The sequence below is a fragment of the Engystomops pustulosus genome, chromosome 6 (assembly GCF_040894005.1).
Source record: "Engystomops pustulosus chromosome 6, aEngPut4.maternal, whole genome shotgun sequence".
NCBI lineage: Eukaryota > Metazoa > Chordata > Amphibia > Anura > Leptodactylidae > Engystomops > Engystomops pustulosus.
This window is the reverse complement of record NC_092416.1, coordinates 34,749,727-34,773,628: the sequence shown is the minus strand read 5'-3', so window position 1 is coordinate 34,773,628 and position 23,902 is coordinate 34,749,727. Positions and strand designations below refer to the sequence as shown.

The following is a 23,902-nucleotide window of genomic DNA, read 5'->3' as shown; positions in this document are numbered from 1 at the left end:
GTCTAGTCTGTCTGTGCTGATTATCCCTGTGAAACATATTGGGGCAAATTTACTTACCCGGCCCATTCGCGATCCAGCGGGCGTTCTCTGCTCTGGATTCGGGTCCTGCCGGGATTTAAGAAGGTAGTTCCTCCGCCGTCCACCAGGTGGCGCTGCTGCGCTGAAAGTCATCTCATCGCGCCGGAATGCACCACCTCGGACCAGGTGAAGGTAAGCGCTCCCCAAGCGACACTTTTTCGGTTTTTAAATGCGGCGGGTTTTCCGTATACGTCGGGTTTTCGTTCGGCCACGCCCCCCGATTTCCGTCGCGCGCATGCTGGCGCCGATGCGCCACAATCCGATCGCGTGCGCCACAATCCCGGGACAATTCAGGTACAATCGGCGCAAATCAGAAATATTCGGGTAACACGTCGGGAAAACGCGAATCGGGCCCTTAGTAAATGACCCCCATTTTATTTAAAAAAAGGAGTCAGATGTGGTTTCACAGAGAAGAGGGGGTGCTGCTCTCTGATCAATCATATAGGAGGAGGTGGTGGTTATGTAATGCTGCTCTGTGTAGCTAGCAGAAGATATGACTCTGTGCAGATCCTTTGATTCAGAAGTCTCCGACACAGAATAGTGAGCTCTCCCCTGTTCTATATCCAACCCTTTATCCCAGTCTGTGGTTTTTCAGAACTTTCTTTTTCTCTCTCTCTGCACCATAGCTGGGTCATATACTTCTCTACCGCCCCTCCCCCAAATTCTGCTGTCTGACCACATTCTACACAGCAGAGAAGCTGTCAGCCATCACACAGCACTGGCATCAGAGACTTAAGAAAGCGTGTGTTTGCATGAAATGGGCTGTTGCCTTCTCTATTTTTGTTGTTCACAACACAGACTATACACTTTATGTAACTATTTCACTGCTGGTTTCTACTATTTAGTACATGCTCAGTGCTCCTTCATGTGATGAAAGCTCCCAGGTCTGTCACTATAAAGTCATGCATGTACACACTATGCAGAGCTCAGTGGATATAGTTGATAAGAACACAAGGCATCATGGAAACTATGGACAGTCTTTGCTTCAAGGCAAAGACAGAAAACGGTTAGGCTCAGCCCAATTCACTTCTGCTGAGGAAAATTTCTGAGAAAATGCCATAAATCTGGAAAGAAATATTGAGCAACAAATAGAGAAATCTTCTGTTTGTCTTTAAAGGGAGATTTACATATGACAATTTGGTAAACATCATTATGAAAAGGGAGTTACGCTTTAAAGAATCTTTAAGCTGGCTTATACCTGGATAAATGTGGTGCAACAATGGCATAACTAGGAGAGCTGGGGCCCCATAGCAGGCTTCTGCATGGGGACCCACTTCCCACTTAAAATATATACACATTTGTATACTCACACATGCAAGTTACAATTACACATTAATACACTCATGCGCACATATATAGAGCATATACACACATACAGTGCCTTATACAAACATGCAGCATATATACACACATACCGTATATACACACACACACTATACAGTATATACACACACCATACACTGTATATACATACAACATATACAGTACACATCACAGCCACAGCACATATACATCACATTTATGCTGTACAAGGCGCAGCATAATATGTATATGTAATTAGGCACATCCTCCATTCTTTAGTGTCAGGTCAAATGGCCGTGCCCCCTGAAACTGCGGGCCCCATAGTGGCTTCTATGGCTGCTACCACTGTAGTTACACCCCTGTGGTGCAAGGCATTTGAGACAGTTTATAGCAAAAATTTGTATAATATACAAAAGACTAATACACCTTTCCAGTTGCCAAAAACAAACTTTGTTTTTCCCAAAGACAAATGAATATGAATATAAATGCTTCCGTACACAATCACTTTCAACAAAGGAAGATGGAATTGCAGAATTACACAATATTACAGAACATAAATTCACATTAGTAGAAGTGGCTTTTTATTATCCTGGAGCTATTTAAATATGGGTTTTTTTGCTCAGGCGAAACGCTAAATTTTTTTTTTACAAACAATACCATGTAATTCACAATTTGTAAGATCAATCTGTCGCTCTGCAGTTAGAAGCATTGATATCAAGCCAACTCCATTGCCATAAATTAATGGGGTGTAATTTGACTCCACACATTCTATACAATTACTCTCTATATAAAGACTGCATTGTACAAAACAATCTAATAAACCAATAATAAATCTAGTACAGGATGCAGACAATATAATGCAATATGGTATATTAGTGTCATAGTGAGAAATTATACACAATCTAAAATGTGCGCGCACCCAACCATCACTACTCTGTGTGCCTGAGGATTGAACTTCTAAAATCAGGACCATCAAAAGTTTACTAAGATACTAATTTAGGAGTTAAGTTAAATTAAGGAATGTTTTTTGACAATCAATCATACTATGTGGACATAAGGCACTGTGACTCTTCTCATATTTGCAATCTATGACTACCTTTTAATATCTGCAGTAACCCGGTCTGGCCACTACGCAGAGAACAGAGCTGTCTTTTTCCTGTTTCATTATCTGATCGGCAGGCCATCCATATTTTTTTTTGGCCCAAAATACCCTTTTAATGATAAATGACAGCAACGCAATAGAGGACCCATCTGTACATCTCAAGGAGGAATGACAATGGAACAAGATAATGCAGAGTTTTAAGACAAAGGGGTGTCATTTATCTTATCTCTGCTTGTTTTGGTCAGTTTTTGCCTGTCTTTTTTCCATCTTCTACTTTGGTAATTTATCAATCTCCGTTTTTCCTTGTGTTAAATGGGTTTTTTTTAATATCTCTTTTTGAGACATTTGTTACAAATGTCTCAAAAATGTCACACAAATGTCTCAAGTCCCTTCTTTTCATTTTCTAAGTTGTCCTTAAAGGGGTTCTCAGGAGGTGGAAAAACATGGCTGCAGTCTTCCAAATACAGCACCACACCTGACCATGGTTACTGCCAGTACTGCAGCTCAGCTGTATAGAAATGAATGGAGCTTAGTTGCAATACCACACACTACCCATGGTCAGGTGAGGTGCTGTTTTTGGAAGACTGCAGCCATGTTTTTCCACCTCCAGAGAACCCCTTTAAGTATGGTTTGGAATGAAGTTTTTTTGAAATGATAAATGTCATTTAGCACATCTGGAATAGAAGACAAAAGTGTCTTACTGAGAAAAACAAATGTATGGCCGACATTTCAAAATGTCCCCAAAAAGGCACAAAAATTGCAATGCGCCAAAAAAGTCTAAAAAAAAAGACAGAATAACAGGAAGAATAGTAAAGATAAATGACCCCCAAAGACTTTTGTCTGGGTGATTACAAAAAGCCATTTGGATAAACTTACATAGAGTGATTTGTATGGAACGCCAAAAAATATAAAAGGAAGGGACAATTTAATTTCAGGAGAACTCCCATCATCCACCTTTGGTGTTCTTGTGTCATTCTGCCAGAACGGATACAATATTGTCTTTGAATGAGCTGCAAAAAAGATCAAAACATACATAGATCAGCAACATGCAATTGATCCCAACATCTACTCAACCTAACCAAATAGGTTGTTTATTTTCAGTTATTTTAATGATCATATTACCGGTAAATATTACATCAGACTTACGGTAATTAAATCAAAGATATTAAATTGAGATGCGTCCTATTGCAATAAAAGGAATGTACTGTATACCATAAAAGTGGTTGTCCAGAATTAAAGGGGTTGTCCGAGAGTTTATAAAAATTTATAGGTGGCCTTGGGAGGGGGGGGGGGGGGGGTGTCTGTAAAAAACTAATTTTATTATTACCTCCTCTGGTACTCCCATTGACCCGCACCATCACCTGTCGGTACCTGCGCCTGTTTGTTTACACCTAGCCCCTGTCCCTGTACCTGATAGTTTCATTAGTTTCAATGATTAGCACCCGCAGATATAGGGGACGGGCCGGAGAGGAACATGTCTGCCTCTTTAAACAAACAAAGGCATGGCACAGATGGATGGCAATGCGGGATAACAGGAGCACCGGAGGAGCCAAGTGTAAGTTTTTGTTTAAAACCCACCCTCAGGCCTTTCCAATTTTTTATAAAGTTCTTTAATTAATTACATTTTTCTAGAAATAGAGCCACTGTCCATGAGCCATGTCTGGTATTGAAGATCATAACTATCCTACGTCTCTACGTCTCCTACAAACCTGTCATCATCACTGGCACTACCAGTATATTGTTAGGCAGCCTAACACCTTCCAGGTTTTGTTTCTTTCATGGCATCATGCAGATAATCGACTTTGTTTAAAGTCAAGGAGGCAGAGAGTTTAACATTGAAGTCAAGATGGGGAGCTCTGAACGCCTCCTCCTCAGTTATTGACAACATGCAAAGCACTTCAGGAGATCAGGTTAGTGATGTCTCTGGATGCAGGGCTATCATTTACAGTAAAACATGCTTTCTCAAGAAGAGAGAGCTTGACTTCAGTGTTAAAATCTCCACCTACATGACTTTATACAACCAATTTACATCTCACCGCAAAGCTGATTTTCTGGATGATGCCTTCACACTGGGTCATGATAGAAACATGATCTGGAAGGTGTTCAGCTGCAACATACTGGTAGTGGTTTATTAGGCCAATTTCTGATGACAGGTTCCTTAAGAAGGGTAAGGATTGGTTTGAAGAAGTTCACACCACGATTCCCATAAACTGCAAGTAATCCTTTATTTTCTTATCGCTCTCAATGTTTGGGCATGTTGGAAAGGTTTCAGTAATTGTTTTACTGATCATGTTGGCTTTACTTCTAATTAGTCATAGTTGTTGTTTTTGTCACACATACCGCTAGGCTTCCGTTCATAACGCGCCGCTAGCGCACAGGGGATGGTCCTCGGCCCGAAGGTACCTGCGTTTCAAAGGAAACGCATGCGATTGTTAAGCCGATCGTATGCGTTTCTCTGGAAACACATGTGCATTCGGGCCGAGGACCGACCCCGGTGCGCTAGCGTCACATTATGAACAGACGCCTAGCGGTATGTGTGACCGTGGCCTTACTTGCCACAGCATTGAAGCAATGGACACTGGCAGGAGCTGCATGGTTCGTTACAAACCTTAGTAGCCATTAAGGGTAGCTAATTTTGGTGATTGGTCGCAGTCTATGAATTTATCCAACCTGCTGTAGAAATTTTGGATTTATGAATTATGCAGTTGTCCATAGAGTTTGAGTTTTGTGCTTTTAGATTGTAGGCAACTTTTAGAAGTGGGTTTCTCTACACTCATTGGTCAAACCACATTTCCCATAACAGAAGTATTTCCATTCTTTTACATTACAACCCTTTAAAGTTTTGTGCACATTTTAGATTATTTATTAAACTTTACAATATATTTTTAGTAATATTACATAGTTTATTCTATTTCAAACCATATGCTAACCTTGTAGAAAGCAAAGTGCAGACCATAGTCCCAGCAGTGCTGAATAATTCATTCTAGAACGAGAGACATTAATTACTGTTAAACTTTTACAGGACTAATTACAGCAAATTCACAAATCACACAAAGTAGTTTATGTTTCCAACGCTATTAGTGTTTGTCGGGTCAATGTCCACACAGTCAGTGGCACAATGATTCACCCATTAAAGTAAATTGCAGGTGTATAATGTTCCTCCCGTTCCCTTCAATAGGTTAATTGAGTGTTGCGATAAACACTTAGTAATGAATCATTGGTTTGGTCGAGGATAATGTTTATAAACCTCAAGAACTTTACACAGTTTACTCCTGGAAAGCTGAAATCACAGGGTACCACTTATAGTAATTGCAGACTCCTCAATAACCTAATGGGCTTCAAAGATAAAGACTAGGAATGCTTGAGGATTAGGAATGATTATTTTAATTGCTCGTGGTGATAATTTATGTGTCTATGATAGAAAATTAAAAGTTTTCTACCAATACCAGGTCTTGTCCAAAAAATCTGAAAATTTATTGCAGTTGATTACTAAGTAGTAATACCGGGTCTAAAAAATCCACATGATTTAAAATACATCTCCAGTAACAACACACATCTTATAGATATTAAATGGAGTTTTAGGGTATATGCATCACCAATCGTAGGACCTGCCAACCATGGGAGTCCTAGCTATTAAAGGAGTTTTCCCATGAAAGAAAATTCTCAAATTTTAAACCCCTAGTGAACACAATTAAGCTACTTTTTAACCCTTTACTTTACAATTTTACACAGTTTCATGCTGTTTTAGCTCCTACTACTCCCTAGGCTGGTCAGTGCAAAATTTCAGAGTGTAGACGGGACCTCTCTAAGCATACATTTTTACACATTTAAGCTATCAGGGTACAAGGTTTATATACACTTTCATTTAGCTTTGGAACATTGTTCTAGATAATGAGATCCATGAGATGCCTATTGCACACAATGACACAGTCAGCTCTCCTACATCTCTGCTATTACACAACACACTAGATCTCCTGTACCTCCTCAGATAAAGAACTTATCTGTCTGTAGCTTGTAGTTCTCCTCACGCTGCTGCCGGCAGGAAGTCAGTGTCTGTATCAGTGTGAGCTCTGTCCTGGAATGCAGGGGGGCGGGGCTAGAGGCAGAGAGCATAGAGACAGAAATCTCAGCTCTATAGCTCCCGGATAAGATGGCTTATCCGGGGTAAAATATCTGTTAGCTGACTCTTATTGGTGGCGCGAAAGATGATTGAGGCCCGCTGGATACAAATTAATCACAAAAGCAAATGGGTTGATGCTAAAGGAGCGTGCAGTGTTCAAAAAGAGGGGAAACCCTGACAAATTTGAGAAACTATGGAGTGCGTGGCTAGACACACCTCGATTGGCATCGCAAGCATTACTGAGAGGAAGGATTAGATTGGGGGGCACGAGTGTAGAGGTATGAATGACTGTGTATGATTAGAAGAGGGTCTAAAAAGGGTGAAGAAGACCCATCCTAGGAATCCACAGGCCGAAACTGGGGTGTGGGAAGGGGGTACAGGGTGGGGAAGGATGTTTCCCCTTAAATGGGGGTAATAATTGTCTTGTTTATATAAAAATCAAAAATCAATAAAGATCAATCTGATTTTAAAAAAAGATGGCTTCCTTGACCCTACAGTCAGAAGTTACAGGGTCGTGCTTAGGGGCAACTGAAATTGTGTACACCAGGACTGACAAAGACAGGTTGGATTTATATTTGAAATGCTGCATTTTTGTTAATAACAATAAGAGATGTTTTAGAGAAAGTGTTATTTTGTTATTCTGAGTACATATAAGAAACTTGTCTTTGTGGGAATATCCCTTTAATGCCCTATCTTCCTATCTGAAAGTAATGTCACTAAGATCCATTCAACTAGTAAGGTGGGTACTTAACATAGAAATGGTTAGAGTCAGCTCCCCTTGAAGAATCAATAAGAAGCAGGACTCGAGTCATAACATTAGTAACCACAGTCATCAGGGCCATGCCAATAAGGGTGTAAAACAAAGACATACAGAAAACCCTGACTATTTGACACTATGGTGCTATTTAGAGATGAGCGAGCACTAAAATGCTCGGGTACTCGTTATTCGAGACGAACTTTTCCCGATGCTCGAGTGCTCGTCTCGAATAACGAACCCCATTGAAGTCAATGGGAGACTCGAGCATTTTTCAAGGGGACCAAGGCTCTGCACAGGGAAGCTTGGCCAAACACCTGGGAACCTCAGAAAAGGATGGAAACACCACGGAAATGGACAGGAAACAGCAGGGGCAGCATGCATGGATGCCTCTGAGGCTGCTTAATCGCACCATTATGCCAAAATTATGGGCAACAGCATGGCCATGACAGAGTGACAGAATGAAGCTAGATAGCATCTAAAACATGCAATAATTGACCCTGACACTATAGGGGACGGCATGCAGAGGCAGCGGCAGCAGGCTAGAGAGTGGCATGGCGACATACCCTAAATGGACTCAGGCTTCAAACCAATGGGTGGCAGAGAGGAACCAAAGGAGGTGAGCAAGAAGCGCTCAAATAATATCGGTACATGATAAAAGTTTGCCAGTATATTTTGTGGATTACACAGCAGGGTGGCGACAAAGTTAACATGGAAGCCATGAAAACAACCCAAAATTCTGCCTGACACAGCTCGTTTGATAAGGGGACCATGTATGGAGGCAGTGAACTAGTAGTAGATTAAAGGTTCTGCAGTTAAAACTATGTTAGTTGGATCTTGGCATGGAGTTGGCGCTCCGCTGCCAGGCGAGCTTTCGCCAATCCAAGCCCCTGTCTCTAGGCTACTCCCCAAACAGCACTTCTAAGAACCTTTTGTATAAGATCAAGTGTAGTAGCGTTCTTATAAGTTTAGGATATGGCGGGTGAGGGGAATGTAAACAGATGCGCAAGAAGCGCTGAAATAATATTGGTAAATGATAAAAGTTTATTAGTATATTTTGTGGATAACACAGCTGGGTGGCGACAAAGTTAACAACTTTGATGTGGAATCCATGAAAACAACCCAAATTTCTGCCTGACACACCTCGTTTGATAAAGGGACGATGTATGGAGGCAGCTATATGGACGACTTTTGGAGGTAGCAATGGAGACAACGTGTGGAGGCTGCTATGGAGACAATTTAATTTGGATAGTGCCTGTATGTGGCAGTCCCAAAAATTTTTCAAACCAGAGGAGCAGGTAGGTGGCCCTCCAGAAAAATAGAATAGATTGAGTGCCTGTATGTGGCAGTCCCAAAAAGTTTTCAAACCAGAGGAGCAGGTAGGTGGCCCTCCAGAAAAATTGAATAGATTGAGTGCCTGTATGTGGCAGTCCCAAAAAGTTTTCAAACCAGAGGAGCAGGTAGGTGGCCCTCCAGAAAAATTGAATAGATTGAGTGCCTGTATGTGGCAGTCCCAAAAAGTTTTCAAACCAGAGGAGCAGGTAGGTGGCCCTCCAGAAAAATAGAATAGATTGAGTGCCTGTATGTGGCAGTCCCAAAAAGTTTTCAAACCAGAGGAGCAGGTAGGTGGCCCTCCAGAAAAATGGAATCGATTGAGTGCCTGTATGTGGCAGTCCCAAAAAGTTTTCAAACCAGAGGAGCAGGTAGGTGGCCCTCCAGAAAAATAGAATAGATTGAGTGCCTGTATGTGGCACTCCCAAAAATTGTTTAAAACAGAGGAACGGGTCGGTGGCCCTCCAGAAAAATTTAATAGATTGAGTGCCTGTATGTGGCACTCCCAAAAATTGTTTAAAACAGAGGACCGGGTCGGTGGCCCTCCAGAAAAATTAAATGCATAAAGTACTATAGCAAGAGCCAGTGGGCCCTGTCAAAAAATAGCCAGTTTCCTCTGCTTTACTGTACAAAGAGGAGGAGAAGGAGGAAAATGAGGAGGAGGAGGAGTGGATCAATTATTCAGGTTGAGCTTCCTTCACCTGGTGGAGATTGGAAATTATGAGAAATCCAGGCTTTATTCATCTTAATAAGCGTCAGCCTGTCAGCGCTGTCAGTCGACAGGCGTGTATGCTTATCGGTGATGATGCCACCAGCTGCACTGAAAACCCGCTCGGACAAGACGCTAGCGGCAGGGCAGGCAAGAACCTCCAAGGCGTACAGCGCCAGTTCGTGCCACATGTCCAGCTTTGAAACCCAGTAGTTGTAGGGAGCTGTGTGATCATTTAGGACGATGGTATGGTCAGCTACGTACTCCCTCACCATCTTTCTGTAAAGATCAGCCCTACTCTGCCGAGACTGGGGACAGGTGACAGTGTCTTGCTGGGGTGACATAAAGCTGGCAAAAGCCTTGTAAAGCGTACCCTTGCCAGTGCTGGACAAGCTGCCTGCTCGCCTACTCTCCCTCGCTACTTGTCCCGCAGAACTACGCACTCTGCCGCTAGCGCTGTCAGAAGGGAAATACTGTTTCAGCTTGTGCACCAGGGCCTGCTGGTATTCATGCATTCTCACACTCCTTTCCTCTGCAGGGATGAGAGTGGAAAGATTTTGCTTGTACCGTGGGTCCAGGAGAGTGAACACCCAGTAATCGGTGCTGGAATAAATTCTTTGAACGCGAGGGTCACGGGATAGGCAGCCTAGCATGAAATCTGCCATATGCGCCAGAGTACCAACGCGTAAGAATTCACTCCCCTCACTGGCCTGACTGTCCATTTCCTCCTCCTCCAACTCCTCCAACTCCTCTTCTTCTGCCCATACACGCTGAACAGTAAAGGACTCAACAATGGTCCCCTCTTGTGTCTCGCCAACATTCTCCTCCTCTTCCTCCTCATCCTCCTCCACCTCCACCTCCTCCGATATGCGCTGAGAAACAGACCTAAGGGTGCTTTGGCTATCAACAAGGGAATCTTCTTCCCCCGTCTCTTGTGACGAGCGCAAAGCTTCCGACTTCATGCTGATCAGAGAGTTTTTCAACAGGCCAAGCAGCGGGATGGTGAGGCTGATGATGGCGGCATCGCCACTGACCATCTGTGTTGACTCCTCAAAGTTACTCAGCACCTGACAGATATCAGACATCCACGTCCACTCCTCATTGTAGACTTGAAGAAGCTGACTGACCTGACTACCAGTTCTGGTGGAAGTTGACATCTGGCAGTCTACAATGGCTCGGCGCTGCTGGTAAACTCTGGATAACATGGTCAGTGTTGAATTCCACCTCGTGGGCACGTCGCACAACAGTCGGTGAGCGGGCAGTTGGAGGCGGCGCTGCGCTGCCCTGAGAGTGGCAGCATCTGTGCTGGACTTCCTGAAATGCGCACAGATGCGGCGCACCTTCGTGAGCAAATCTGACAGATTGGGGTATGTCTTGAGGAAACGCTGAACTATCAGATTTAACACATGGGCCAGGCATGGCACATGTGTCAGTCTGCCGAGTTGCAGAGCCGCCACCAGGTTACGGCCGTTGTCACACACAACCATGCCTGGCTTCAGGTTCAGCGGTGCCAGCCACAGATCAGTCTGCGCCGTGATGCCCTGTAATAGCTCTTGGGCGGTGTGCCTTTTATCGCCTAGGCTCAGCAGTTTGAGCACCGCCTGCTGTCGCTTAGCAACGGCACTGCTGCTGTGCCTAGAGCTACCGACTGATGGCGCCGTGCCCACGGATGGTAGTTCGGAGGAGGAGGTGGAGGAGGGGTGGGAGGAGGCATAGTAGGCCTGAAACACCTGGACCGAGGTAGGCCCCGCAATCCTCGGCGTCAGCAGTATATGACCAGCCCCAGGGTCAGACTCGGTCCCAGCCTCCACCAAGTTAACCCAATGTGCCGTCAGCGATATATAGTGGCCCTGCCCGGCAGCACTCGTCCACGTGTCCGTGGTCAGGTGGACCTTGTCAGAAACGGCGTTGGTCAGGGCACGGGTGATGTTGTCTGACACGTGCTGGTGCAGGGCTGGGACGACACATCGGGAAAAGTAGTGGCGGCTGGGGACCGAATACCGAGGGGCGGCCGCCGCCATGAGGTTGCGAAAGGCCTCGGTCTCTACTAGCCTATAGGGCAGCATCTCCAGGCTAAGCAATCTGGAGATGTGCACATTAAGGGCTTGGGCGTGCGGGTGGGTTGCACTATATTTGCGTTTCCGCTCCAGCGTCTGGGGTATGGAGAGCTGAACGCTGGTGGATGCTGTGGAGGATCGTGGAGGCGACGATGGGGTTTTTGTGGCAGGGTCCTGGGCAGGGGGCTGACTATCAGCTGACACAGGGGAAGGAGCAGTGGTGTGCACGGCCGGAGGTGAACGGGCTTGTTGCCACTGAGTGGGGTGTTTAGCATTCATATGCCTGCGCATACTGGTGGTAGTTAAGCTAGTAGTGGTGGAACCCCTGCTGAGCCTGGTTTGGCAAATGTTGCACACCACAGTCCGTCGGTCATCCGGTGTTTCCTTAAAGAACCTCCAGACTTCTGAAGATCTAGCCCTCGCCGCAAGAGCCCTCGCCACGGGAGCTTCACTAGTTGACACATTTGGCGCTGATGCACCAGCTCTGGCCCTGCCTCTCCGTCTGGCCCCACCACTGCCTCTTCCAACCTGTTCTGGTCGAGGACTCTCCTTCGTCTCAGAAGCACTGTGTTCACCCGGCCTCTCAACCCAGCTTGGGTCTGTCACCTCATCATCCTCCGATCCCTCAGTCTGCTCCCCCCTCGGACTTCCTGCCCTGACAACAACTTCCCCACTGTCTGACAACCGTGTCTCCTCATCGTCGGACACCTCTTTACACACTTCCACTACGTCAAGAAGGTCATCATCACCCACAGACTGTGACTGGTGGAAAACCTGGGCATCGGAAAATTGCTCAGCAGCAACCGGACAAGTGGTTTGTGACTGTGGGAAGGGTCCAGAAAACAGTTCCTCAGAGTATGCCGGTTCAAATGCCAAATTTTCCTGGGAGGGGGCAGACTGGGGGGGAGGAGGCTGAGGTGCAGGAGCTGGAGGAGTGGCGATTTCGGTGACATGGGTGGACTGCGTGGAAGACTGACTGGTGGACAAATTGCTCGAAGCATTGTCAGCAATCCACGACATCACCTGTTCGCACTGTTCTGGCCTCAACAGTGCTCTACCACGAGTCCCAGTAACTTCAGACATGAACCTAGGGAGTGTAGCTCTGCGGCGTTCCCCTGCTCCCTCATAAGCAGGTGGTGTCTCACCCCGGCCAGGACCACGGCCTCTGACCCCTGCAGTAGTTGGACGCCCACGTCCCCGCCCTCGTCCTCTACCCCTAGCCCTCGGGTTAAACATTTTTAAAATGAGAGTTATAGCTTTAATTTTTTTTTAACTTTTTTTTGTGTTTTTTTTTTTTTTTTGTGTTTTTGAGTTTTTAAAACCAAACAATGCTATCCTATTGCTATGGCTATTTTCTAGCCAAGTATGAAAGCACACTACTATGCCAGATGAGATGACACCGAGTTATTAAACAAAATAAACGTAAAATAAAAAAGGACAAATGGCAGACTGTGCTTAATTGAAATCCAACCCCTACTAAATTTTCCCACTTCGGTCTTTGCAATGGATATGTGCGTCACTAAGCGCAAAACACAGCGGTCGCAAGTCTCACTACAAATTGCTGACAATTGGCTAGTAGATGCACTGCAGCAAGTACAGCCACCAGCAGATCAACCAGAAATCAAATATATAACGCTACTGTAGGCGTAAGCCGTTTGGATTCTCCTATGGCTATTTTCTAGCCAAGTATGAAAGCACACTACTATGCCAGATGAGATGACGCTGAGTTATTAAACAAAATAAACGTAAAATAAAAAAGGACAAATGGCAGACTGTGCCTAATTGAAATCCAACCCCTACTAAATTTTCCCACTTCGGTCTTTGCAATGGATATGTGCGTCACTAAGCGCAAAACACAGCGGTCGCAAGTCTCACTACAAATTGCTCACAATTGGCTAGTAGATGCACTGCAGCAAGTACAGCCACCAGCAGATCAACCAGAAATCAAATATATAACGCTACTGTAGGCGTAAGCCGTTTGGATTCTCCTATGGCTATTTTCTAGCCAAGTATGAAAGCACACTACTATGCCAGATGAGATGACGCTGAGTTATTAAACAAAATAAACGTAAAATAAAAAAGGACAAATGGCAGACTGTGCCTAATTGAAATCCAACCCCTACTAAATTTTCCCACTTTGGTGTTTGAGGTGGATATGTGTGCCACTAAGAGCTAAACACAACGGTAGCAAGTCCCCCTGCTAATTCCTCACAAAATGGTACTAGATGCAAATAAAAAAAAAAAAAAGTAGAACGTTATTGTAGCCCTAAGAAGGGCTGTTGGGTTCTTGGAGAATCACTCCTGCCTAACAGTAAGCTAATAGAACACCCTAACGCTTTCCCTGACCAGCAGCAGCTCTCTCCCTAGCGGCATCCAGACACAGAATGATCCGAGCAGCGCGGGCAGCGGCTAGTCTATCCCAGGGTCACCTGATCTGGCCAGCCAACCACTGCTATCGACGTGTAAGGGTACCACGTCATGCTGGGTGGAGTGCAGAGTCTCCTGGCTTGTGATTGGCTCTGTTTCTGGCCGCCAAAAAGCAAAACGGCGGGAGCTGCCATTTTCTCGAGCGGGCGAAGTATTCGTCCGAGCAACGAGCAGTTTCGAGTACGCTAATGCTCGAACAAGCATCAAGCTCGGACGAGCATGTTCGCTCATCTCTAGTGCTATTAAATTTCACAGGTCTTACATCATGGCATCATTGATGAAGCACAGCTCATACAAAGTTTTTGTCTTTGTTTTGTCTATTTTCACTACTGTAACACACACTTCTTTGTAAACATCCATCTATCCATCACAACCACCCTCAAAAATCCATGTCTTGTCTTCTTTGTCTTGCTACTGCCCAATATTGTTATTTCCATTTGCTCAAAACTTCTTTAACTACAATGTCATCTTAAACAGAACATTCATGTCTCATCCAACTCACTTTTTGACTATCTACAAATTTGGCCTCTGACATCTCTACTAAAACCACACTAACCATAGTCACTGGTCATTTACTAAGTACTAGTTGTGCCCTCTACCTTCATCAGAGTCAACTACAGCCGTCTCTTATAAACACTCTCACCCCTTGGCAACTTACACTGGCTGCACTTCTGAATTTTCTTAATCATCATCAACCAATATTTACTATCTCTAATGTTTTCTCAAAGCTCCACACTTCTTCCACTCTTATGATTTCACCGAAATCTATGTTCCTTTTGACTTGGACCTGTCCAGATATATTCATATAAAGGTCCTTCTACAACAACATGTGCATGATTGTGCTTTAAAAGTTCTGGATCTGTGGTTTGAAAGGTTCTAATTTATATGTTATGTTTTAGGTCTTAGAAATTTTTCATCTCAAGTCAAGTGACTGTCTAGCCGTGCCATCCTCAGCTGTGTCAATTGCTCCCACCCATGTATTCTGAAATATGGTTAAATCTTTTTAGAAAAATAGACCTTAGTATGCATGAGCTCTTGATATAGTAAAACATGTATTGTCATGATATGATTGATAACATTAACATTCGCTATGTTTCCATAGTGTCAAATAAAAACCTTATCTAAGGGGAACAAATAATTATGAGGAATATACAAGTTGTAACTAAAGAGAAATAGAGTCAAGGAGTAATTGAAGAGACAACAGTTAGCATTGGTAGGTATCTAATAAGTAACAACAAATTAAAAAAAAACAGGCTATACTGAACTTGGGTCGCAAAACCAAAGAAAGGAAGCCAAACTTATTCCAAACTGTGTCGCTACAGCTCTCAAACAAAGAATACAATACACAACTCAAACAAAGAGAGCTGTAAAAAGCCATCCATAAAAATGCATGATATATTTTATTAAAGTAAACAATATATAAAATATATATATATCACGTGATAGGGAGGAAAAAGGGGGAGGATAAGTGGCCCCTGATGGAAATGGGGCAACCATAGGAAACACAAGCACCCTCAGGAGACCCCCCCCCCAGAGCCTAAAAGTCAATAAATAACAATGCGGACTACAAGTCTGACAATTGGTAAAATGCAGACAGGAATGTAAACATATAGATTACCTATATCAGTCCTATGTAAAGTGGAGACCGGAGGTACCTTCCGGCTCCCACATACATATATATAATTAGTGCTTACCCGAAAGCATGTTGATAGGCTCAATGGGGAGTCCTAAGGGACCAGTCAACAACACACTATACTCAACTTGGGTCGGACTGGCCAGTTAGTGAGGCCATCCTCTAACAGATTATAATGGGACTCAAAGATCTAGCAGAAGACAAAACTTTGAAGGTGATATGGACAATCACTTCACGCTAAAGTTGGATTTTGAGAAGATTCATAAATAGTCTGGTTTAGTGGATTTTATTGGTTGTACATCCTACATGGGGATTTAATGGATGGGCGAAAAGGCCATTAAGATCATCAACTCTGGTAGGCCCATCATATCTCATTCTGACACCACACTCATCTTACTTATCCCTAGATACTCTTAAGTCCCTGTCGGATTCCATTTCTTGCACCTACTGGAAATAGTTAAGAATAACCTTTCAGCCGATACCATACCTCGGTCAGTGACTGACTCTGGGAAAATATGCAACGTTTTTCAGGATGGGATAAGGAAAACAACATGTCTTTTAGCTACCTTGTAAGGCAGCACCCTTGACATCAAGCATGACCTACAAGAGGCCTTATGGCATGATGCAGGATTAGAACCAAACCAGTATATCTATTCCAGAAGGAACAGACTCCCAACTGTAGACAGCGCTGATTTGACCTGATTGGGTCTCCTCAGTACAGCGTAGGGAACTGGTTTGGCTGTGTGAGAGGGTTATGACTGTCTCCATAAGGAGAACTTTTACTTATCAGCCATCAGCAGCAGCTGCTGAATGACTCAGCAGCCATCCCCAATTTCCTTCTGTGTCAAGCAGGATCAGGAAATGCAAAAAGGGTGAATCTGACAATAATTCAGCAGGTGAATATAAGCCCCTTTCTTTAATTTATTTGTGGCTAAAAACTCTGCCACTATATTTGTCTGGGTGGCAAACCTCTTTAAAACAGTTTATCCTGGATTAAGAAAACAGAAAAAAGTCTTTCGTATTTTAGGTGTTGCAGTATATCTCCACTGAACTGAATTTGGCTGAATACCATAGCAAGGGCATAGTTTAATGAAGAAAATAACCACATTTTTTTTATTCCTATAGTTGAGGTTAGATGACTCATTCAGTTTGTGGGTCATCTCTGAAGCTGATCACAGGCTTCACTGTTCACCTCTACATGAACACCAGGTTGCTGACTGACCTAAGGGGTGGCTTGCTGTTTGTGGTGGTTCGTAAAAGACAATTATCAGAGCTTTAGAAGTAGAGTACTTTTATTTTTCATTTTTATTTATTTTTTTAGACAACTTCTCTAATTGGTCAGTAACTTGTCAACAAACCCTGCATAATTCACTGGTAGAAGCCAAAAAAAAAAAAAGCTTCTAACCCCTACTTAAGCTCCTTTCTCATTTCCTGATCAAATGAGTTTCACTGAGCTTCATTTTTGCCAAATTGTGTGAGGTGAAGCTCTTTGAGACATCAGATGGCATAGAATCTCTATGGAGAGAGTCGCAGCAGCTAGGTCTCCCAAAGACAGATTAGAGACAACTCTAAGATGGAGCCTGTAGCTGCAGAAAGCTGCTGAAGATTACAAGTCTTACACTAAACTAAGGATCTATTCAAAGTTGTGGGAGGTTGAGGTATGCTTCAAAGGGGTTTGCCCATGAAAGAAAATTCTCAATTTTCAATCCCCTAGTGATGTTTACACAACAAAGATTTTTAACCCCTTACTTTACAATTTACTTTATTACTTTATTGCTGTTTTATGTCCTATCACTTAGTGATGGTCAGTGTAAAATTCCAGAGTGTGTGTATCTAACCAGACACTTCATGATCCCTCTGTGCTGTGAGATGACAATGTACTTAGATTATCAGGGTACAGGGTTTATCTACACTTTTATTTATCTTCTGAACATTCTACTAGTATATGACACTTAAAAGAGAGATAAGACAGGTATTACCATTATTATTAATTATTATTATTATCAGCAGCAATGATGAGATACATGAGATGCATATGACACACAATGACAGTCTCAGCTCTGCTACATCTCTGCTCTGCCATCAGATCTGATGTGCCTCCTCTCCTGGAGAAAGAACTTATGTGCCTGTAGCTTTATCTCTTTGTTGTTTGCCATCAGGAAATCGGTGTATGTGTGTGTATGAGCTCCTTATGGAATGAAAGGGTGGGGGCTAGAGGCAGAGTGGAGCCCAGCTCTACAGCATCAGACAAAATGTTTGCCGACCCTAAACTCAGAAGATCCAGGGTTGGGTCCAGGGGCAACTGAAATTGTATACTCCAGGACTCATAGACACAGGTTAGAATTATATCTATGAAATGCTGTAATTTTGTTAATAACAGTGAATTAGAGAATGTGTTATTTTGTTATCCTCAGTAAATTTAAGAAACATGTCTTCATGGGAATACCCCTTTAAGCTTAGACAATTACTTTGTTCTATCCCCAACTATTTATCTGAAAAGTATGTATTGTAGATTAGGCCTCTTATCAGACCAATGGAAGTAAAGAACATTAATAAACTAGGTTACTTGGTGTCTTACTTTGGTATACACTCATGAACATGATTAACATGACGTCTAATCCTGACAACCAAGAAAAGTAATATGACTGAATTCAGACATAACAATTGTGGATTAACAACTCTCACCCCTAGCCTATCTGCATACTTGTGGTAGATGGTGGTTTCAGAGTCCTAAAGTAGTAGAGATCATATGGACAATGGGGCATATTTATCAGGACCTCTGCGCACCGCCACTGGCGCAGAGGCCCAGAAATAATCGCAAATGCTATCTTATTGCTAGCTTTTGCGATTATTTTCCCCAATCCGCCACCTTCACGCCAGTGGGGCGTGAAGGGGCGTGAAGGGGGGGCGCGGCCGGCCGAGCGGGGGGCGCGGCCGGACGGGAGTGGGCCGGCGCGGGGCGTTACTGTCCCCGCGCCTGCGCACTCGGTGCTGCCGGCGACTTTTCATACGTGAAAAGGCGCTGGCTGCGTTTTTTTCTACGCCAGGCAGGGCCTGGCGTAGGATAAGCACTGCACGACTGGCAGCCCGATACATGAAGAGGCAGAAGCCTCTTCATGTATCGGGCTGCGAATTTGCAGCGGCGGGGCTATCACGAATTTGCGGCGGCGTGGCTAGCACGAGCGCCAGCGTATGATAAATATCCCCCTATATGTTCATTACAGTTATATTCAGATTTGTTTTGCCATCTATCTAGAATACAGGGCCCTGTTTGAAACCACAAGTGAATTGATGAGGGCCGTACATGCACAAAATCTCCATTAGTTTATTGGCGGGATGTCCCCTATGCTCAACATAGAGATGTTAATCTGCATCCAATTGGCACTTATGGCATATTTATGAAACATATGTACACATGGTTTCTGTTAACCCTTTTTACGTGAAAAGGACAGTAACTTAAATGTCTGTAACAAATGTGTTCCACTTTCATCAAATGCTTCATTGCTTACTTCCTGTGGATAGAAACCATGGTCCACCTTTGATCACGGTCATGTGATGTCATACAGGTGCACAGATCATTAGTATAATGATGAACTATTTTTATAAAGGGAACCTACCACCACAGATCTACCTATAAAGGTGGATTGGGTGGTAGGTGCATCTATAGGAAGTGAGGATAGCCCTGTTAAGGGCTAATCCTCATGTCCCTGCAATATTTTACTAACTTTTATTTTGCTAATATGTAAATTTTTATTCTTACTGGGGCGTGGAGTAGCCGGAGCTAAGGCTACACGGTGCAGCTACTCCATGTAGCCTCTTTGACCTTTCTACCAGATAACTTTGGCGCACAGCCATGAGGAGCAGCGCGCCCTCATTCGCGAAGCCTGCTGTCTGCGCGTGCGCAGAACAGAAGGCCCATGGCTGCGTGGTCACTGCTTCAAAGCCAGAGCTACTGCGCATGCACAGACGGCAGGTCTCGTGGACGAGGGCGCCCAGTTATGAGGAGCTTCACGCCGAAGTTATCTGGTAGGAGGATCAAAGAGGCTGGCTTGGAGTAGCCACACGGTGTAGCCTCAGCTCCGGCTACTCCACGCCCCAGTAGCCTCTTTACAAAATTTACATATTAGCTAAATAAAAGGGCTATCCTCACGTCCTATAGATGCACCTACCACCCGATCTACCTTTATAGGTAGATCCGTGGTGGTAGGTTCCTTTTAATCCACAGGAAGTAAACTATGAGGCTTTCTGCTCTTCGACTACTTTTTCTCAGCAAGCAAGGATCTAGGAAACTATGAGCAATGGATACAGAAAGTATGTTGGAAAAGTATATAAATTTTTTTTTATCAAAAAACATAAATTATTTTCTGAAAGCACCTTCAATACTCAAGTTGTATATATGTTAAGATTCTATTTTTGTGATTAATGCACAAAAAGCTCTACCATTGTTGCCAGGTCGCATTTTCTTATAACCTTATGTAAGATAAGAAAACCTAAAAGGACTAATTTACTCTTTTCAAAAAGGTGACTTTGGGGGTATTAATTATTAGGCTAACCCCTGTTTCATCCATTAAGAAAACTTTAATACTCAACTGAAATATCCAGAGCCGGATCATAGGGGGGGCTCGCGGGGCGAGTGCCCCGGGGCCCCCACCACTTCACCTTTAAAGGGGCCCCCACCAAATTGGGGCGATTCGGACGGTCGCATGGCCGCCCGAATCGCCAACAGTATATTCGTTGCCGGGCTTCCCGGGCTGCGGGCCATATGCCGCTGATATGTCTGCCTTAAATCTATGGCAGAGCGAGGGAACAATAAGTTCCCTGCTCTGCCATAGACGATCGAAGTAAATAAAGACGGCGGCGCCCTGCCGCCCGGTGACGACGCAGAGTGTGACGTCACCGCGTGTGACGTCACCGCGCCGCGACTCACGGCGCGTCTGTAGCAGGGCTCCGCCATCTTTGTTTAGATCCGCCCGACACCGCGAGGGAGGATGAGTACGGCGCGCATCGTAGGAACTATGGAGGGTGAGTACAATTTTAGTATTTTATGTAGGAATGTATATAGTTGTTATTGGGGGATTGTATGTAATTATTATGGGGGGGGGGTATATAGCAATAATAGGAATGTGTATATAGTTATTATGAGGGGGGGTGTATATAGCAATAATAGGAATGTGTATATAGTTAGTATGAGGGGGGTATATTGCAATAATAGGAATGTGTATATAGTTAGTATGGGGGGGTATATAGCAATAATAGGAATGTGTATATAGTTATTATGGGGGGGTGTATATAGCAATTATAGGAATGTGTATATAGTTATTATGGGGGGGTATATAGCAATTATAGGAATGTGTATATAGTTAGTATGGGGGGGTATATAGCAATAATAGGAATGTGTATATAGTTATTATGGGGGGGTATATAGCAATAATAGGAATGTGTATATAGTTATTATGGGGGGTGTATATAGCAATAATATGAATGTGTATATAGTTATAGGGGGACTGTATATAGTAATAGGGGGTGTGTATATAGTTATTATAGGGTGTGTATATAGTTATAGGGGAGCTGTATATAGTGATTGCTGGGGGAGCTGTATATAGTGATTGCTGGGGGAGCTGTATATAGTGATTGCTGGGGGAGCTGTATATAGTGATTATTGGGGAGCTGTATACAGTGATTGCTGGGGGAGCTGTATATAGTGATTGCTGGGGGAGCTGTATACAGTGATTGCCGGGGGAGCTGTATACAGTGATTGCTGGGGGAGCGGTATTTAGTGATTGCTGGGGGAGCTGTATACAGTGATTGCTGGGGGAGCTGTATATAGTGATTGCTGGGGGAGCTGTATACAGTGATTGCTGGGGGAGCTGTATACAGTGATTGCTGGGGGAGCTGTATATAGTGATTGCTGGGGGAGCTGTATATAGTGATTGCTGGGGAGCTGTATATAGTGATTGCTGGGGGAGCTGTATATAGTGATTGCTGGGGGAGCTGTATACAGTGATTGCTGGGGGAGCTGTATATAGTGATTGCTGGGGGAGCTGTATACAGTGATTGCTGGGGGAGCTGTATATAGTGATTGCTGGGGGAGCTGTATATAGTGATTGCTGGTGGAGCTGTATATGGTGATTGCTGGGGGAGCTGTATATAGTGATTGCTTGGGGCTGTATACTGTGATTGCTGAGGGAGCTGTATACAGTGATTGCTGGGGGAGCTGTATACAGTGATTGCTGGGGGAGCTGTATACAGTGATTGCTGGGGGAGCTGTATATAGTGATTGCTGGGGAGCTGTATATAGTGATTGCTGGGGGAGCTGTATATAGTGATTGCTGGGGGAGCTGTATATAGTGATTGCTGGGGAGCTGTATATAGTGATTGCTGGGGGAGCTGTATATAGTGGTTGCTGAGGGAGCTGTATATAGTGATTGCTGGGGGAGCTGTATATAGTGATTGCTGGGGGAGCTGTATATAGTGATTGCTGCGGGAGCTGTATATAGTGATTGCTACAGGAGCTGTATACAGTGATTGCTGCGGGAGCTGTATATAGTGATTGCTGGGGGAGCTGTATACAGTGATTGCTGGGGGAGCTGTATATAGTGATTGCTGGGGGAGCTGTATATAGTGATTGCTGGGGGAGCTGTATACAGTGATTGCTGGGGGAGCTGTATATAGTGATTGCTGGGGGAGCTGTATACAGTGATTACTGGGGGAGCTGTTCCCTGTCTGGACTACATTCAATGGGGGCCTCCACCATATTTTGCGCCCAGGGGCCCCCACTAACCTTAATCCGGCCCTGGAAATATCTAATTAAATACTGGGTTACTGGGGTATTAATTCTAGTCACATTAGAAGTTAACCAATAACGAATGTGATCAGGCAACAGGCTACACCCCAGAAACTTCCTCAGGTCCTTAATAATTGTATGGAAAATAACTACAGAAAATAGTACAATGATGCAGATTCCCCCTCTGGGCCCAATCATGAAAATGTGAGTCATCTCATGGGTCACATAACATTAGAAAAAATGGCTTTATAGTTGAAGTGTCCTACATCATATGAATATGAAAGACATTCTTTCTTTTAATATATAAGTAAATACTTGTCAGTGCAGGGCACTTTCTCTTGTCCAATTTCACCGCCCACTCAGGCTTGATTGACAGTTTTCTGCTTTCCTGTGAACCTAGGCCGAAGTGGGTGCACTGGACCCTACAGCCACGCCCATAAGGCACCTAAATTCTCATGTGCATGTTCATAAAAATGAAGATTAATCAGCCACAAATTTTCTCAGGAAATTGTTTCTAATAATGCCGGACCCTTCACCTAAAATCTCATTTATTTAGTTTATATATGATCTGAGTCTCTTTTAAACCTCATATTGTTGGCATAAATATCAGTGAGACAACAGAAAGCCGAGTAACAACATAAATCCAGAATACTTCTATTAAAAATTGTTAAACTATAAAATCACAACTGTCATATAGAAACTCAATGTTCACGACTGGAGCACATGCCAACATAAACCCTATGATGCTCAACATATCCACATAGCACCTTTTTGGGAAGACCCTTTTCTAATCCACATCGAATCTTCTATGACAAATTTACCACTTCACCATATATTATCCTTAATGCACATCTCAGACTACCCTATGGAACCCCGTAAAAGGCATTTGTCATCAACCTTGACATTCAGAATACACATCTGTAATTGTGTATACTTTCCCCATGCAGATGAATTAGTTATATTTTTAAAACAAAATAAAAAGTATTTCAATGTTTTCTAAAAAAAATATAGTGATATATATTTTTATCATGCCAATTTTACATCTTTGTGTCTTAGTCTAACATCACAGTAGTAAGAAGGGTAATACACAACTACATAGCAATGTGCAGTTATGATGACAAGCAATGTGCTCATGATCTTATAGTTCCATACAGGTTTAGCCCTTTCTCCAAATAAGTTGTTGAATTATTCCGAAAACATATTTATCTTTCTAGATTGATCTTAATTTCTTAAAAAAAACAACTGATAAGTACTTTACCACAATGTCTATTGATGCTTAATCGAACATTCATAATGAAATACAACATTTCGGTAAAATGCTGCTTAGTTTTCGGTAAAATATAGACAGTCTCAAATAAACACAGTATTCATCTTAATTATAAATTTTACTGCTAATTATTTCTATAAATGAAATTCCAAATTATTTTTCTTATATTCCAAAATCTTTTCATAAACCAAAGTCATAAAGTGAGGAAGTAACACTTAGAAAACCCCTGGAGACTAAATGCAGTACATAGCGTAGTGTACCTATATCTACTAGTATTTGTCTTAATTAGTCTAAAAATACAACAAATTAATTAAAATAACATACATACTTCAGTAGA

At 43.4% G+C, this 23,902-nt stretch overlaps 1 protein-coding gene across 1 annotated transcript in view; it reads right to left on the bottom strand.

The window, feature by feature from the left end:
• TECTA (tectorin alpha) overlaps positions 1-23,902 on the bottom strand; it is a 118,209-nt gene that overhangs the window by 71,349 nt on the left and 22,958 nt on the right. Inside the window, 1 exon segment of the mRNA XM_072113447.1 lies at positions 3,359-3,492. Within this exon segment, the coding sequence (XP_071969548.1) occupies positions 3,359-3,492 (134 nt within the window).